We start from the raw sequence: 17,237 nt of genomic DNA on the forward strand, positions 1-17,237 counted from the left end.
TACAGGGTACTGTTTGACAATGATTATTTATGGCTGTCTTCTCTACCAGGGCAGGCACCCCTAGTGCTAATACTCTTGCCAGTCTCTCCACTGATCAGTCAAGATCTCCTAACGCTGAGTGGATACAAAGAATGAAAAGGCCCTGTCCTCAAGGAGTTTATAATTTGGTGGTGGATACAGGACCCACATAATTTAGTGCTGAACTCTGAGTACTCAATCTTGAGTGCAAGTTTGGAGCAGAATAGATCGGCAGAGCGAGAATAACAGGAGAACTTTTCTGAGGGGAAGCTGGGTGGTAGTGGTGTTGTTATTTGCCAACAAGTCAGACCCAACTCATAGCGACCCCTCCTTGGGTTTCCAAGGTAATATCACTAAGGAAGTAGATTGCTCAACCTTCCTTCAGAGGAGTGGCTGGTGGGTTTGAACTGCCAGCTTTCTGGTTAGCAGTCAAGTGCCTTAGGCACTACGCTACCAGAGCTCCTTGGGGAAAGCTGGGGGAACAGTGTAATTAAAGGCTTAGGTAGAAATATACATTCTCTCATCTTATACAGACACCTCAGCACTTCACATACTGGAAATAACCCAAGTGCCCAACAATCCCTGTGGAGTATCCAAACCAGGAGATTCCAAATAGCTGATGTATGTAGTAAGCTAGACATGTATATACTGTGTCAAAAGGGACCAAGATAAATTCATTGCAAAACCAAGTAACAGAACAGTGTATGTTGTATGAGCTCAATTGCATTATTTTAAGGATATTCATTTATATTTATATATAACTTTTCTTTTTAATTTGTATTGTGATTTAGGTGAAAGTTTACAGAGCAAATTCACTTGCCATACAGCAGTTCACATACACTTTGTCTCATGACATTGACTGCAATTTCCCACAACACAACAGCTCTCCTCCCACTTCCTCCCCATAGTTACCTCTTCCCTGTGTCCTTCCCTCCCATGCACTCCTGCCCCTTGAGTATATATAATTTACCATCAAGTTTACTTTTCACCTTGTACCATTCTATACTTTTTGAGTTGTTCCAACCACTAAACATGTATTTTTTTATAATTATGGTAAGAATATATACAATAGAATATTTACCAGTTCCACAATTTTCACATGTATAATTCAGTGACATCAATTCCAGTCATCATGTTGTGTAACCAGATGCTCTGTCCTTTTCCAAATTATTTTACCACCATTAACAGAAGCTCAGTGTCCTGTAAGCAATGACTCTCCCTCCCTCCCTTACTTCTACCCCTGGTAACCACTAATAAACTTTGGTCTCTATATATTTGCCTATTTCATATAAGTGGGATCATACAACGTTTGTTCTTCTGTGACTAACTTATTTCACTCAGCATAATGTTTTCAAGGTTCATCCAAGTTGTGGTATGTATAAAGACTTCATTTCTTTTTATGGCTTAATAATACTCCATTGTATGTATATACCTACCACATTTTATTTATCCATTCATCTGTTGGTAGACAGATGTTGTTTCTGTCTTTTGTGAATAGTATAGCATGCATTCTTTTTCATAATATAAAGTTAATGGAAATGAATACACATTCATATTCAAGGAGATGGCAGTTAGGATACATTGGGAGGTAACAAGTGAGAAAAAGGTGTTACGTGCTGGCCAAGGCCAGATTTTAGAAGGCCATGACTATCTAGGAGAAAATTCACTTTGACTTAGTTGTCTGTAGACCCTCAGGAGAGCTTTACCAACAAGAAAGAGACATATAGACAGAGGGAGAGGAATGAGACTGCCCTCTCAAAGGCCACTGGGGCCACCTGTGGTTACTCCAGATATCTTTTTCCATTCAAAGCTAATTGAAACTCATTTCAACCTAAGTTCACTTGGACCACAGTATTAGTAGTGGCCCTGAGAGAGGAAGAAACCTACTAGGCATACATTAAAAACATTTAGTGAGTCCTTGCCCTGTCCCTAAGGAGCTCTGGTGATGTAGTAGATAAGACATTTGGCTGCTAACTGGAAGGTCAGCGGTTCAAACCTATCAGCTGCTCCGTGAGGAGGATGAGGCAATCTACTTCCCTAAAGATTTACAGCCTTGGAAACCCAATAGGGGTCTCGTGAGTTGGAATCGACTTGATGGCACGGGGCTTGGTGTGGTTTTGCAGTGTGCCAAGCGCTGTGTTAGGCCACGAGGGCTGGCTGAAAGAATGAACAAGACCCACCTCTGCCCAAAGAAAACTTTCTCTGGCAGTGGAAATGTAGGAAATCTGAGATATATTTCAAAGGGAAAAATGGCAGACCTTGAACACAGGCTTGCAAGTCTAGATGCATGAGCCCTGAGGAGTTGGCAGTAATTCTGAGGTTTCTAGTCTGGGAGACTTAAGACAGGTGAGGGTGGCCCTGAGCCAAGCGAGCTCAGGAGAGGAGGCTTAGGAGAAAGGTCAAAATTCCTCTTGCTCCCACTGTCATTAACGGCAAAGCCTTCCACGCTGCTAGCCTTTCTGCCAGCCGCCAGAATGGAATGGGGACTTGGGGCCCTTCCTTGACTAGAATTTTAGGGAGATGGGTAATGCAACGTCCCTCATTTCTAACGTCAATTTCTTACAGTCCAGATCACCTGCCCTGGCTCCCTGAACTGACTTCCAGACACCCAGAAAGTCGGATGCCACAGCTTTAAAACACCGCCCAGAAGGGGGCATTCCCCATGCCTGGCGCATTCTGGACTCAAAGCAGCATCCCTGTAAGGGATCTGGAACGGAGACAAAAGTCCGGCCCTCAGCAGGCCTGGAAGTGGAGGTCCAGAGTTCTCATATTATTCCTAACCTCTGCTGCTCAAAATCTAAAACCCCCGGCTTGGTAAGAAGCCAGCCAAAAGGTATAAAAAACAAAAAAATGAGCCCCGATCTCGATCTCTCTGGGAGTCCCTCCTCGACCCCACCCGCTAATGACTCACCGCCCTCCAAACCAGGGCCTGCCCCCCCGCGCCCTGTGCCAGGCTGGCCGGGTGGAGTGGGACTGAGGTGGGCTCCATCCCCGAGCCCTAGGTGAGCCGACAAGCTCTGGCGTGTCCTCGCGGGTGTCCCTGTTTACTCCGAGCCAGCAAGCCAGTGAGGGCGGCCCCTGGCGGCCCCTCCTCCACCCCGCCCACTCCGCCGCAGGCCCCAGTCCGGGTCCTGGGCTTGCAAAGTCTCCAAATCAAAGCTCAGCCTTTCCCTGTCCCTTCCCCGCGTACTGGCGGCCCCTGCCCCCACCCCAAGCTGGGTAGCCACAGGCTGGGTTCCTCAGGGAAATGCGGCCTCGGCCCAGACCAAGGGGTCTTGGACCCCCTACCCCTTAAGAGGGAGTCTGGAATCCCAGGGTATGACCCCGAGTTTCAAAGAGGAGCTGCTCTGTTCACCTACTGCCCAATTGGCCTCCCGCCCGTCCAGCTTTCTGGAGAGCGGGGGAGCTCTCAGTTGGGAAAGTGGCCACTCCAGACTCTAAGCAGGCTAGCCGGCCCTGGGACCCCAACTCTCAGTCCGCTTGCCAGAGCTTCAAGTCCTGCCGCTCCTCCGAATCCCCCTCCCCAGGGCAGAGCGCCAAACCGGCGCATGCGCACTGACTGGATTGCCGCGTAGCTCTTTCTACCCCCCCCCCCCCCCCGCCTTTTCTTTCCCCGCCCCTTCCCTCCCTCTCCTCTCCGCGTCCCCTCCCTCCCCCCCTCCGCCCCCCCGCGGCACCTCAGTCCAGGGAACAGCGGTGCGAGCTCTGGGCCGTGCACTGAGGAGGCGGAAACCAGGGGAGCCCCCAGAGCTCCATCAGGCCCTTTCCAAAGGCTCCCCCACCCGGTCCACGCCCCCCACCCCACCCCCGCCTCCTCCCAATTGTGCATTTTTGCAGCCGGAGGCGGCTCAGAGATGGGGCTGTGAGCTTCGCCCGGGGAGAGGGAGAGAAGAGCGAGGAGAAAAGCAGGGGGTAAAGGATTTGGATTTGGGGGCACTGGGCGCACCTGGGTCAGCAGGCCTTCCCTAAGGGTCTCCGAAGTCTGCCTTTTCACCTACGCCCTTGGTGCGCTTGGCCGAAGGAAAGGATAAGAATAGAGAAGGAGGAGGGGGAAAGGAGAAAAAAGGGGGACCCCCCAAATGGGGGGGCGAAGACGAGAAGTAGCAGGACCGGAGGGGAGGGGGCTGCTACTTGCATCAGCCTACACCATGCTGACCCCGCCGTGGCTGCTGCTGCTGCCCCTGTTCTCAGCTCTGGTCGCAGCGGCTATCGACGGTGAGTGAGATTCCGCGGACCCCGTGGACCCCTGGGGACACCCCCTCCCCAGCCCCCACTCCTGCGTACGGATGGAGAAGGGAGACGCGGGAGGGGGTGCCTTTTGTTTTCCCAGTCCAGCTGACACAGCAGCGGCCCGACTGGGGGCGGGGATGGGGGTCCAATTTGAGGGATGGGGGCTCTGGGCAGATGATGCTTCCGGGACCCCCCAGCCCAGACAAAGACCTGAGGCCTGGGTAGGGAGAAGAGGGCTCCCCCTCTCTGATCCTGGGATCGAGAGGCCTTCTTTTGCTATCTCTGGTCGGGGAGGGCCTTTCCTTCATCCCCCCCCATCTGAATTGTGAAGGAATCCGGATTTGCAATATACGGCAGCGAAAGGGGGCGGGAGGGGGTGCCTTCTGCAGTGGCCTCTGGAGCTCTGGGGGGAGACCGGCCAGGGGTGTCCTGCTGGGCAGAGGGCAGGCAGGCCGGGGAAAGCTGTGGGTGGGGAGAGGGAGGGCCACAGGGAGGGCCCCCTGCTTGGGTGTGGAATCTGGGCCCCAGAGCCCAGGCATGGAGGCCTGGGTCCAGGATCCACCGGGCCGCCCGCCTGGGTTCTGGAGTCGGCATTTCCCCCTCTCAGGGCCTCTGTCAGTAGCCTGGGTAGAGCTGTGTTGGGGGGCGGAGGGGGGCGGTGAGGCGATGCTATGTGACTGAATTTTCCTTCTTAATTCCTGGGAGCTTTGAGACGGGAGGAAAAAAAAAAAAAACACGTCAGATGTCATCATTGGGGAAGGGGACTGGAGAATGGCCTGGAATGCTAGGATTGGGGGAGTTGGAAGGCTGCTTTCTCCCTGACTTCTGCTTGATCACAGTTTGCGGTAGAAGAGTTGGAGGTTGGCTGGGGTTTATGGCTATGCCCTCACCTCCTAATTCCCTGTCCTAAAGTAAATGTGTTTATTTACTTCCCTGCCCCCCAGACACACACACTTTGTACAGAACAGAGTTAGGCTTAAAAGCTAGAACTGTGTTTGTTGGGAGAAATGGAGTGCCTCCTCCCCTTTTTCTGTGAACTGTTTTTTTCTTACTAGTGAGTCACCGGTTCAAGTCTTGCTCAAGCCTTGAGCTGGGGTTGGGCTGGACCCCTGATTTGAGAAGGGGTGGGATCGCATCCCTTCCCGGCATCTTAGCCCCCTCATCCAGGGACAAAACTGGGCCCAATACCAGCATGCAACGGGAAATAACCTTCTCCCCACCCACCCCCTCCTCCATTTTTAAAATTTTGCCAGGTTGGAATTGGGAAAGTTTTCTCTGAAACCAGATTATCTCCCTCTCGTTCCCTTCCCCCAACTTTCTCCAGCTCCTAGGGCCCAGAAGCAACTGTGCCCAGAAAGAAGGGTATATTCAGTCCGCATCTTGGGGACTGTCCTTCTGCACCCCCCTCACCCCAACTAACTCAGTTATCTGCCCAAGAGTAGGAAAGAGGCTCTGCCCTGAATCCCCTCCAGTGCTCACAGCCAGTCCCCTGTCCATGACTCCCTCATGCCTGTTATTCTCAGCCCTGTGAGGTGGGAGAGAAACTGAGGCAGAGGAATTAGAGTGCAGCTCTTTTGGGAAGGGGTAGGAAAAAACTTTCTTCTTTTAAAGAAACAGACAGACACATCAGGAATCCTATGAAGGGCAGTGAACAGAGTCAGGCAGAAGCAAGAGGGTCTCTGGAAAGCAGAAACGGTCCATCCTTGGCCCAGCCAGGAATGACCCCCAGGAAGCTTAACTCCCAAGGCTCTAAAGCCAAAACCAAACCCATTGCCATCTGGTTGATTCTGACTCATAGCTACCCAGGGCTCTAAAGGGGATCTATTTGCCATACCACATTGGTTGGTGGCGTTGGAAGTGGGAGACTGGACGGGTTCTCCTTAACCATCTCCCTACCCTTTCTTAAAGTCTCTACCCAGTACCCTCTATCTTCTGCTCTTGCTGAAACGGAATTCTATCCAAAGTCCTTCCCAAACACCCACTAATATCTTCCCCTTGGGAACGGAGATATAAAAAAATCACTTCCACTTCACTCTGGGGGATGAGAAAAGAGAACTGCACAGAACCATACCACAGTTCAGCTGAATCCAGCAGTAGCAAAGAGGATCCCCTATCCCTGCTCCTGCCCTCATGCCTTGGAGCTACAGAGACTGAACTTTCTCCCTTTTTTTCCAGAGAAGAAAACCTCTTGGCCCCAGGTTACCTAAGCTAGTATCTAACCTTCCTCCTGCTGTCATGGCTCTAGCTGCTTTTCCCCCTGGGAGCAGTCTTGGGGGCCTTCCCCACCTCCCCTGCCTTCTCTTCTATGCCTGAACCCACCTCCATGGCTCCCTTCTCTTTGGGGAGCAGTGCCAGTCCCACTAGTAGACAAAATTGAGAGGAGTTGCTTCTGAGGAAGATGGAGAAAAAGATGCGGTAGGGAGGGGAAGAGGGATTGTTGAGGACCCAGCTGAGATTAGGCAACCAGACAGGGCTCAAGGAAGAAGGTTAGCTTCCTCCCTGTCTCCACAACCCTCTCGAGCAAATATATCACCAGTCACCAGGCAAGGTGTACAGTCCAAGTAAGTCAGGAGGTTAGGGTGTTAGCCCCTGGCTTCCTGAGACATATCCCAAGCCCCTTTCTCCCCTGGCCAGACCCAAATCCTTGACTGTCTCCCTTCACCCTCATCTTCCAAAGCAGGGATGTATAGGTCATTACTTTTGGGATTGGAAGGATAGTTTATGTCTGTGGCTGCTTCACAAGATTTCCTTTTCTTCTAATCCCGCTTCGCCTCCCTCCAATTTCTCCTTATTTTTTTTTTCCCTCAACCACTCCCTCGTCACTGGGTCTCCTAAAGATATCAGCCAGAACCTTGGCTAGAGCCAAATCCTGTCCAAATCCCCTACTCTTCAAAGCTCCTTCCTTACCTTGGGGAAGCCCTTCCTTCAAGTCTAACTCTCTTAGCTCCCGCTGCAGTCTCCGCCTTTGCACTTCAGAGCCCCTGGCCTAGGGTTTATTCCTCTTCAGTATTCTCCCTTCAGGGTCCCCGCACACTCTCGAACTCTCTATCCCTGAATGGAGGGTGCTCACCACCCTTGGGTGCAGCTGAGTGGGGCTGTGCAGAGATCCCTGACCTGCTGCCAGGTATGACCTTTCTGAGAACCTGCTTCCCCTTCATGTTCTGTCCCAGATTTCAGCGGGTTAGCAGGATCCTGCATTGTTTGGAGAAGGAAGCAGTTGGCTCTGAGTGCTTCCGGAGCAGTGGCCCCAGGCCCCGGTGTAAAGCCACTCTGGGCAAGATTGGAGGCTAGTCATCTGTCTTGTTCCTGTAGGGAGATGAGGGCTCCAGTCCTCCTCCCTCTCAACTCTGTGGCCCCTATTCTGAGTCTCCCTTGGGTCAGCACTGCTAGAGCAGGAACTTTGTCTCCTCAGCCTAGGGTATATGCTATCCCTCCACCCTACTCTGAGTCTCAAGGAGGTTGTCACTCTCTAGGTTCATCCCAGGACAACTGTGTCATCATCTTGGCATCCTCTGGGCTGAGACCCCTTCCTGCTCTTTTTTTTTTTCCTTGCCTTTCTGTCTGGCTGTGTTGTCTCCGCCTCTCAGAACCTCTCTGTCTCACCCTCTTGGCTCATCTCTCTTATTGCCTATCCTACGTGCTTAGACTCCTTTGGTTTCTGTCACTTATCTGTTTGTCTCTGCCTGTCTCTGTCTACCTCCATCCAAACCCCTGGTATTATGGAAGCTACCTGGGAACTGGGTTTGAGCTGGGATCTGTATGCTGAGGCTGCCTGGCTCCCACTTCACCATTTGGGACTAGTTTTTCCTCTCCCAGGCCAAACTCAGAGCCTCAAGTTCAGCAGTGAAAGTTCTCCCTCCACTTTCCTCCAAGTCCCTCTCTCTTTTTCCTTTTCATTGACTGTGGAAATGGGTTTAGGAGAGACTGTTTCTGGAAGAAGGGAACTTAATGCTCTTTGTGAGCTAAGTTAGGGAGGTGTTTGTGAGTAAGGAGGGAGGTATTTCAGAAGGAAAGAAGGCTAGGCTTCTAGAGGAACTTCCTCCTGATGAGGAGTCGAAAAACTAGATGGAGAAAGATCTGGAGAATGGGTCAGGAGCTTAGAGCTTTTGAGCATATGCTGTGGGGAGGGGGGTGGCGGGGGGAGTCTGGCATTTATATGTCTGCTGAGATATATGCTGATTTCTGGAAGCATTTGAGGGGTCTGGATTTTATTTGTGGGGAAAGGAAGAGATGGTGGGGAGGTCACGGGTCAGGCTAATGTCCTGCTGAGTCAATATTGACTCAGGATGGAAGGGGGAGACCCTTCTCCTCGCCCAGTGGTCCAAGTCACCCCTTCTGTCTGTCTGTCCAGGCCGCAAAGCAAAGGCCCAGACTCAGGAATGACAAAAATGTGTCTAAGCCTCACTGAGCTGCGGGAAGGAGCCACAGGGTAACACCCAAAATACATAAAATGAAGTGAAAAGCTCGAGGTTTGGGTCTGGGAAGCCCTTGCTCTCCGACTCCCATGTATTTGAGAGTTTGGATTCCTGCAGGCACTGTCCCCCATCTCCTGGTGGCCTCTGGCTCCTCTGTCCCCTTAGATATATCACGCCGTCCCTTTAGAAAACGTCTCCCCACATACATAGTCTCTCCCTCTGCTTCGTCCAGTCTTGAGAAAGGTCTCAGAGTCCTTGTCTTCCGAGATGGGGCTGTGAGATACATTCAGGGAGGGTGAGAGAGAAGTGAGGAGAAAAGCAGGGGGTGAAGGGTTTGGATTTTGTGGGGCACTGGGTGCACCCCCATCACCAGGTCCTCCCTAAAGGGCTCTGAACTCTGCCTCCTCACCCAGGCATGCCTTTGGTGCTCCTGGCTGAAGGAGGGGATAAGAATAGAGGAGGAGGGATACTTTCCTTTGGGAGGTATCTTAGGTCTCACCTCTCTTTCTCTCCTTCACTGCTCCCAAGGGGTATTGATTGATGGGTCCCCTTCCTCCAAAGAAGAGTCTTTCAGCAGCCTGTACTCTCCTGTTGCCCTCTCTTCTCGGCCAGGCCCTCTCCAGCCTCCCTTCCTTCCCCCAAGGTCCCAGAATGGGACAGAGGACGACAGCCAAGGCTCAAGCAGGGCAGTGGGGTCCGTGTTGTGTCTGGACTCACACCCAACCTACACCTCCTGTCCTGGCTCCAGTTTGGTGGCCCTGGGGGCCATGGCTGGGCTGGGCGCCTGGGTTTGGGAAGGGGGGCAGGAGTGTTAGCCAGAGTTAGCATGGCGGTCACATTCATCTCCAGGCAAAGCTGAGAACAGACGGCCCCTGTGTCCTGGTGTTCTCCCTGCAACCTCACTCACTCTCCTCCCTCTCTCCCTCTCTAGTCCTCTCTTCCTTCCTCTCCCTCCTCTCTCTCATCCCTGTTCTGGCCTGTTCTTGTCCCGCTCCATCTCCTTTGTGCCTTCCCTTCCTCTCTGAGGAGCACTGAAGGCCACTACCATCCTTATGCTCCCTCTCCCCCTTCCCAGTGACAGAGAACCAAAAAATTCTTCCTGCCTTTTCCTGTAATGTGGCTCCATCATCATTGCCAGTGAGGAAACCACTGCTCAGTTACTAACCTCTTTGTGCCTCAGTTTCCTCATCTGCAAGGTGGGGATTACAGTGGTTCCCACCTCACAGGGTTGTGAGGATATAAATGGGTTAATATATATAAAGTGCTTCAGATATCGACAACTTAAAAAGTGTTAGTGCAAACCATTAGGAACCCCCAGCCCTCATGAGGGATAGGAGGCAGGGGAGGCCCCTGGAACCGAACTTAGGGTAGTGTTGTTTCCTTGTCTAAACTGCAGCATGCAGGGGTAGGTTTTCTAGGTGCTGAGTTCAGAAGCTGAGAAGGCTCAGCTGAGGGGAGTGGGATTGGTGGCTGGCTCTAAACAGATTAGAAATGTCCTACCCCACCCCCATTGCAGCTCCCAGCTCAGAGCTCGCCTTCCCTTGGCTGTGTAGACTACCCCAAAGTAGGTTACTTGTGTCTTTCCTCCCCAGTCCCCGTGAAGGAAATCAAAGACAGGCCTAAGCCTTCTAAGTGGAGATTCCTGGGGCTTTCTCCACCATCCCTGGCAGGAAGAAAGTTCTTTCGCATGTCTCTCTCCCTGATCCTTGTGCCGCCCTGGCCTTTGGGAGGTGTGCCCTGCCCCAGCCCCTCTGCCCCTGGGCCTGAGGAGATGCCACTGTGGAGCAGGCCGCCCGAGTGCGCCTCTTCCTTTTACTTCCCCATCCCCCACTCCCTGCTAAAGAGCACATCTGGTTTGTGAATCTCTCTCATTCCAGCTTTCGGAGTTTGCCAGCTGCTGTTTCCTCTGTCGAGTTCAGGCCAAAAATGGGGGTGGGGGACAGCGGGGGGACTAAGTGAGGGCCAAAGAAGGGGGGACCATGGCTGGGACGTGGAATAGAAGGGAGGTTAGCTCGACCAACCAGTGACCTCAAGCTCTGGCTGTGAGTTCTGCCCTGGGGGGTGGAGAGATGGACTAAGTCCCAGGTGGGGGAGGGAAGAAGTGCGGTGGGAAAAAGTACTGCACCTGGGGGTGGCATGGGGGTCCTTGTCTGGGCTTCAAACATCTCATCTGCCTCAGTCCCATTCCAGCCCCCTTCTAGCCCCCCAGCCAGCCTGGCTGGCCAGGGGAAGAGGATGGTTCTTCGGCATGCTAACTAGGCTGGCAGGCTGTTTCCCCGGGAAGACCTCACAGCTGGCCCAGTGGGGCAATGAACTCAGCATTATCCACCTCCTCAAGGGGCCTTTATTCCCGGCTCAGGGTGGGGGATAGAGGAGGGGGACTCCAGAATGGGGGGGGGCCTGGCCCGGCCATCCTTGATGTGTTTCCTGAACTTGGCTCTCCCTGGCCGGGGGCCTGAGTACAGCTCCCTCTGCTAGAGATGGAAGTTAGGGAGGGGGGACATCTCTGTGCCCGTCCCCCAAGACTCTGCCCTAGCCAGGAACTCACTCTGTCCTGCATTCAAGTTGGTGTGTACAGCCATCTTCCCAGGGGATCATGAGCTCCTGAGAGACCAAAGAGGATCTCACCAAGCACTTAGGTACCGCAGATGCCTAGTGCAGTGCCTGGCACAGAGCTAGTCTTCTGTGCATGCCAGCTGAATAGAAATGGACTTGACTCAGGCTGAGGAGAAGACTCAGCTCTGGAGGGAAGTGAAGAGGATGGGAGAACAGCTCCTGAGTGTCGCTGGTTAAGAGCTTGGAGTCAGCTGATTAGGTCTGAGTTCTGGTTTTGTCACATGGTAGCTGTGTGGCCCTGAGCAAGTCGCTCACCCTCTCTGAGGCAGTTTCCTCATCTGTGAAACAGGGGTATTAATAAGTAGTGCCTATGGAATTGACTCAATGGCCATGGATTTGGTTTTTGGTACTTTGTTATCATGTTCATATTATCAGGAAGGACCAATCCCTGGAAAAAGATACCATGCTTGGAAATGTAGAACCAAAAAAAAAAAACTAAACTCACTGCCATCGAGTCAAATCCGACTCATAGCAACCCCTCCTTGGGTTTCTGAGTTGGTGTCTATGGAAGTAGATTGCCAGTCTTCCTTCCAAGGAGTGGCTGGTGGGTTTGAACCGCCAGCCTTCTGGTTAGCAGTCAAATGCCTCCGGTACTACGCCACCAGAGCTCCCTGGTAAAATAGAGGGTCAGCAAAAAACAGGAAAACCCTCAATGAGGTGGATTGACACAGTGGCTGCAGAAATGGGCTGAAATGTAGCAATGATTGTGAGGCCAGGCCAGGCCAGTGTTTCGTTCGGTTGTACATGGGGTCATGTGAGTCAGAGCTGGCTCTATGGCACCTAACAATAACCAACTACCTACTTTGTCATTCTGTGGAGAGGGTTAAATGAGATGGCACAGGGAAAGAACTGCTGTCCTGCAGTAACTGGCACATACTAAGCCCACAATAAGAATTAGCTGTTTCTGTACTGAATTCCTCCTTTGAGAGGAGGGCAGGAGCAGGGCAGGCAGTGGGGAAGATATAGATAGTAACTTTCCAAGTTGGCTGGGCCAAAACCAGCTCCTAGAGGTCATCGCAGCCATCCCTCTATCTCTGCTTTTCATTCTTTCATCCCAAGCAATCCTTATATAGGAGCTCTGGTAGCATAGTGGCTAAAGCACTTGACTGCTAACCAGAAGGCTGGCGGTTCAAACCCACCAGCCACTCCTCGGAAGGAAGGTTGGGCAATCCTACTTCCGTAGTGATACTGCCTCGGAAACCCAAGGAGGGGTCGCTATGAGTCGGGGCCGACTCGACGGCACATAACAACAACAACAACAACAATCCTTATATGCATCATACCTCTGAGGACATCTGCTGAAAGTCCTCTCTGACATGTGACCTGCAACGCAGACTGTCTCTTCAGAGACAGAAGTGGAAGCAGGGCTTTCCGCCCTGCCCCGCCCCGCCCTGCCCCACCCCAGCCTTGCCCTCCTGTACCTCTGCTGATAGCATCTCCATGCCTCTGCATGCCAAGAGTCCCCCCCCACACACACATACATAGTTCCTGCCTGGGCGCCTGGTGGTTTAGGTGTGGAGATCAGAAGGATAACAGGTTCAAGGGATTAGGAGTGTCTCAAGGGGCAGAGGTGCAGAAAGGTTGAAAAGATCGACTCTGGGCTTATAGTTCAAGGAAGAAGAAGGTGAAGAGAAAACACGTCAAAGGTCTAAATGTCCCCTCCTGTCTGTCACCATCGCTGTAAGTCAGGAAGGGGTGGGGGAGTATGCCAATATGTGGCCAGAGTGACCAAGAAAAGCAAGGGCTTTGACCCTGAGGCGTGAGGAAAAAGGCATCTAGACTAGTAGTTTGGAGTCCTGGGGCAACCAAACCAAACCCACTGCCATTGAATCGATTTCAATTGCATTACCCAAGCGACCCCTCATTGGGTTTCCAAGTCTGTGAGTCTACAGAAGTAGATTGCGTCATTATCTTCCCATGGAGCAGCTAGTAGGTTTGAACCACTGACCTTCTGATTAGCAGTCAAATGCCTTACCCACTACGCCACCAGAGCTCCTTGGGATCTTGGGCAGGAGGCAGTAAAATGTGCTCCTTGGAACCTTTCCTTCCTCCCACCACAGATACAGTGTCCAGGAGCTACCCATAGCCATCCACCCCTCCCGCCCAGGCACATAGACTGGCCAAGACTGATGCTGGGCTAAGGGGGGCACCCTGGGAGTTTTAGGGCCACAGAGTTGGCTTTATCTTTTACTCTACACTTTTCTTTCCTTGCCCCTAGCCCCAAAGACCTGCAGCCCCAAGCAGTTTGCCTGCAGAGACCAGATTACTTGTATCTCGAAGGGCTGGCGATGTGATGGTGAGAGGGACTGCCCAGATGGCTCAGATGAGGCCCCTGAGATCTGTAAGTACCTTCCTGGATCCCTTCCCCCAAACCCAGACTTAGCCCCTTTCCTTTTGGCCTTAGGCAGCTGTTTGGGTTGAGGATGGCTAGCGTGGCATGGACCTTGCTCTGTGCTTGTGTTTGTCCATGACATGGCTAAAACTGTCCTCTCCTCCCTTGTCAAAGTGCCCAGCAAGGTGCCTGGTATGCTCAGAAGCACCCCCACCCCTCTTTCCCCTTCAGCAGCCACTCCTAAGCCTGCCAGAGACTGCCTTCTGGGCAGACAACTTTATTGGCAGGAGAGAGCCCTTCCCTCTGGCTCTCTCCTCTTCTCTGACCCTTGACGAGTGCCCCCAGGTCTTGCCAGATCTCCTTCCCACCAGCCTGCACACTCCCAGGCCAAAGGCCACAGGCTCTGGTTCTGCCTCTGTACCAGAAGCCCCTCCCCTGTGTGCTGAGTTTCCCGCCACCCCCGCCTTCCCCCACCCCCAGTAAGTGGTGTAATCAGAGGCAGCTGTTTAAACTGGGAGAAAGGTCCCCGCCCAACCTTACCCTGCCAATGGGGGGTGGAGGACTTGCTGGCGAGACCCCAGAGTCCTAGGCGGCTGGCAGAGTCCTGGAGTCTCCATCTTCACCCAGCTTGGCTGATATGGACCAGGATCTAAGCCAGCCCTGCATGCCTGTCTATCTCTGTTCTCTCTCCTGGGCTTTATCCTATTCCAGGCCTATCCCCTGCCGTTGCCTTAACGCCCACCCATAATTATCAGGTAATTTTAGGGCCAGAAAGGGAGCCACCAGTTCTCTGAGACACACCCCTATAACCCTGCCCTGGAGGACGGGGGCCGGTGGTGTCTTGCGAGTGCATCTGTGTGAGCATGTTTCAATCTGGAGCCTCTTCTTGTTTGAAGCCACCTTCATTCACCCCCACATTTTGACCCTGATGCTTGCTATTAGGGGTAAAGAAAGGCATGCAGAGGGACCATATGTGGCTCTTTTTTGTTCATTCTTCCTTTGCTTTGGTGCAAATAACCACCTTATACATTTCCCCACACTGTTCACACTCATACACACTCCTGGACCCCATCGTACATTCATTCACAGACCCCCACCTGGGCATTGATGCTCCTACAGCTGCACACAGACACACGGACACTGGCACAGACATTTTCATAGCACAGTCAACACTCAAGCCTGGATACAGAAACGCAACCTGCTCAGAATACACACGTGAGCACAGGAACAGTTACAAACCCTGACTCACAAAAGGACACAGAAACTCACGCTCTGAAGCCAGAAGCACTAACGCATGTACAGACAGGTGCCCACTCTGTCACACAGGCACACACCAACTCCTCACTCGTGCATGTGGACGCTTACACACAGACACTGTCTCCTTTACATACCTTGTCCAGGCACGGGGCTACCACCGGGCAGTGATCTGTTGCTGGCTTACAGGCTCAGCTGGCATCCTGGCCTGTGTGGCCTTCTAGAATTCCCTGAGGAACATTACTCAGCACCCCTCAACCCACCCTCTGCAACAAAGGAGGTACCATAGATGTCACCAATTTGCCATGATCTTTGACGCTTCCCAAATCCTTCAAGGCAGTCTGCGCTGGGATTGGAAGCGTAGAATAGTGCTGTCCGGTGAAAATATAATGTGAGACACGTGTAATTAAAAATGTCCTAATAGCTACTGAAAAAGATAAAAAGACACGGAGTTTATGTTAATGGTGGTAGACTGACTTTGAAATGGATAGCAAGAATGGTTACCCAACTTGAAGAATGTAATCGCCATGTAGAAATTGGTGCAATAGCCTATGGTTTGTTGTGTATATTCTTAGGGCAATAAAACAAAATTTTTAAAAAAGGTAAACAAGTCAAGTAAATTTTAATAGTAGATTTCACTTAACCCAATTATCCAAAACTTATCATTTCAATATATGGTCAATATAAAAATTATTAACGAGATCCTTCACATTCTTCGAAAACTGGTATGCATTTTATACTTACATCTTGAACAAGCCACATTTTGAGTGCTCAGTAGCCACATATACTGGTGGCTTCATATTGGACAATGCAATTCTGGGAGGCTGGGAAGAAGATGTTCATCATCATTTGAGTTTCTCTGCCATGAATTTAGCTCATCAAAACCTTTCAAACCTCTGCTTCACCCTATCTCCTAAACATAGAATGTTGAGGCATTGGGGTCCACAGGTGTGGGGAACTTGGGGAATGGACTCTTTACTGAAAGCCTAGTTTCCCCTGCCACCTGGTTATGGTGGGAATGGTATAGAAGAACTCTAGGTGGAAGGGTCTAACCAGCCCCTGAGGCCTCCTGAGGTTAAGAAAATTAAAAAATGCCCATGTCTGAAAACCCCAGCCTCAGTTTACTCCCTTTCCCCCAGTGAGCAGATGTCCATTGTAACCAGTGTGGTCATGCTAACTGTTACATCTGTCCCAGGTCCACAGAGCAAGGTCCAGCGATGTCAGCCCAACGAACACAATTGCCTGGGCACCGAGCTCTGTATAACCATGTCCCGCCTCTGCAACGGGGTCCAGGACTGCATGGATGGCTCAGATGAGGGGCCCCATTGCCGAGGTAAGGGCTTTTCCACCCTGTCCCGTCCCAGCCCAACCAGCTACCAAAGAGGTAGATGCAAAGAGTTGTCAGTAGGCACTTGTTGGGTTTGGAGGCCTTCCATCCAAGGACTGTCCTCTTCTCTTCTCTTGGTATGAGATCTTATCCTACTGCCCTGCACAGATTTGCCACCAAGCAGTAGTCCAACCTAGTGAGCCCCTTGGGCTTGGAGCTTGGTCATATAGCCCTGTGGTCCTCAGTGACAGACCATCCCACACACTGGCTGGGTGCTCAAACAGGTCACTACCCTCTCTAGGCCAAAGTTTCCTCATCTGTAAGGAGCTTTATACTACATCAGTATCTTCATACTGTTTTTTCAAATAGTGCGGTCCTTTCTTCAAATGGTTTCTTATGTGGATCCTGATTATGAACCCAGAGCAGTGCAGAGCTGCTGAGATTGAAGCTGGAGGGTCTGGAGCCTTGTTTACCCAGTACAAAAAGGACAAGGAGGCCACATGTTCTGACCTCCTAGAACCCCACAAGAGGAAGGCAGAATCACCATCAATAGCCCAAGGCCTATTACTGCAAGGCCAGACATGCTGCCTCCCTCCAGCCCTTTCACCAACCGTTCCTCCCAAAGCACCCACGACCTCTCTCCTGGGTTCGATAATTCGCTGCAGTAGCCACACAGAACTCACAGATTACGGGGTTTATTAGGGAAGCACCAGGCTACAATTCAAGTTCAGGAGAAAAACGCTCAGTCTCTCTCCCAGCCCACCGTCTCTCAGCCAAGTATCTCACAGTCTCTCCCCCAGCAGTGCATGTCCCTCTGTGTCTTACTCAGCAACGTGTGTCTCTTGCATCTCTTCCCCAGCAACACATGTCTCAGGAGCCCGTGTCTCTTTCAGCAGCACGTCTTCCTCAACCAGCAGTCAGAGAGAGAGTTCTGCCTCTAGAAGGCCTCCTTTTGAGCCTGGCAGAGTGGTCAAACTAGCCAATCACAGCATCAGAACTCTAAGCACCTGAGAGAGAGTGGGCACCTCCCAGAACATTGTTTTGT

The 17,237-nt window shown here is 51.8% G+C and overlaps 1 protein-coding gene across 1 annotated transcript in view; it reads left to right on the plus strand.

Moving 5' to 3' along the window:
• Positions 1 to 4,166: 4,166 nt before the first annotated feature.
• LRP1 (LDL receptor related protein 1) overlaps positions 4,167 to 17,237 on the plus strand; it is a 93,635-nt gene continuing 80,564 nt past the window's right edge. Inside the window, exons 1-3 of the mRNA XM_007950012.2 lie at positions 4,167 to 4,233; positions 13,498 to 13,620; positions 16,061 to 16,198. Coding sequence (XP_007948203.2) covers positions 4,167 to 4,233; positions 13,498 to 13,620; positions 16,061 to 16,198 — 328 coding nt within the window. The remainder of the gene's footprint in view (positions 4,234 to 13,497; positions 13,621 to 16,060; positions 16,199 to 17,237) is intronic.

This window comes from Orycteropus afer, unplaced genomic scaffold, assembly GCF_000298275.1.
Source record: "Orycteropus afer afer isolate SDZICR_OR568_19922 unplaced genomic scaffold, OryAfe1.0 scaffold00261, whole genome shotgun sequence".
NCBI lineage: Eukaryota > Metazoa > Chordata > Mammalia > Tubulidentata > Orycteropodidae > Orycteropus > Orycteropus afer.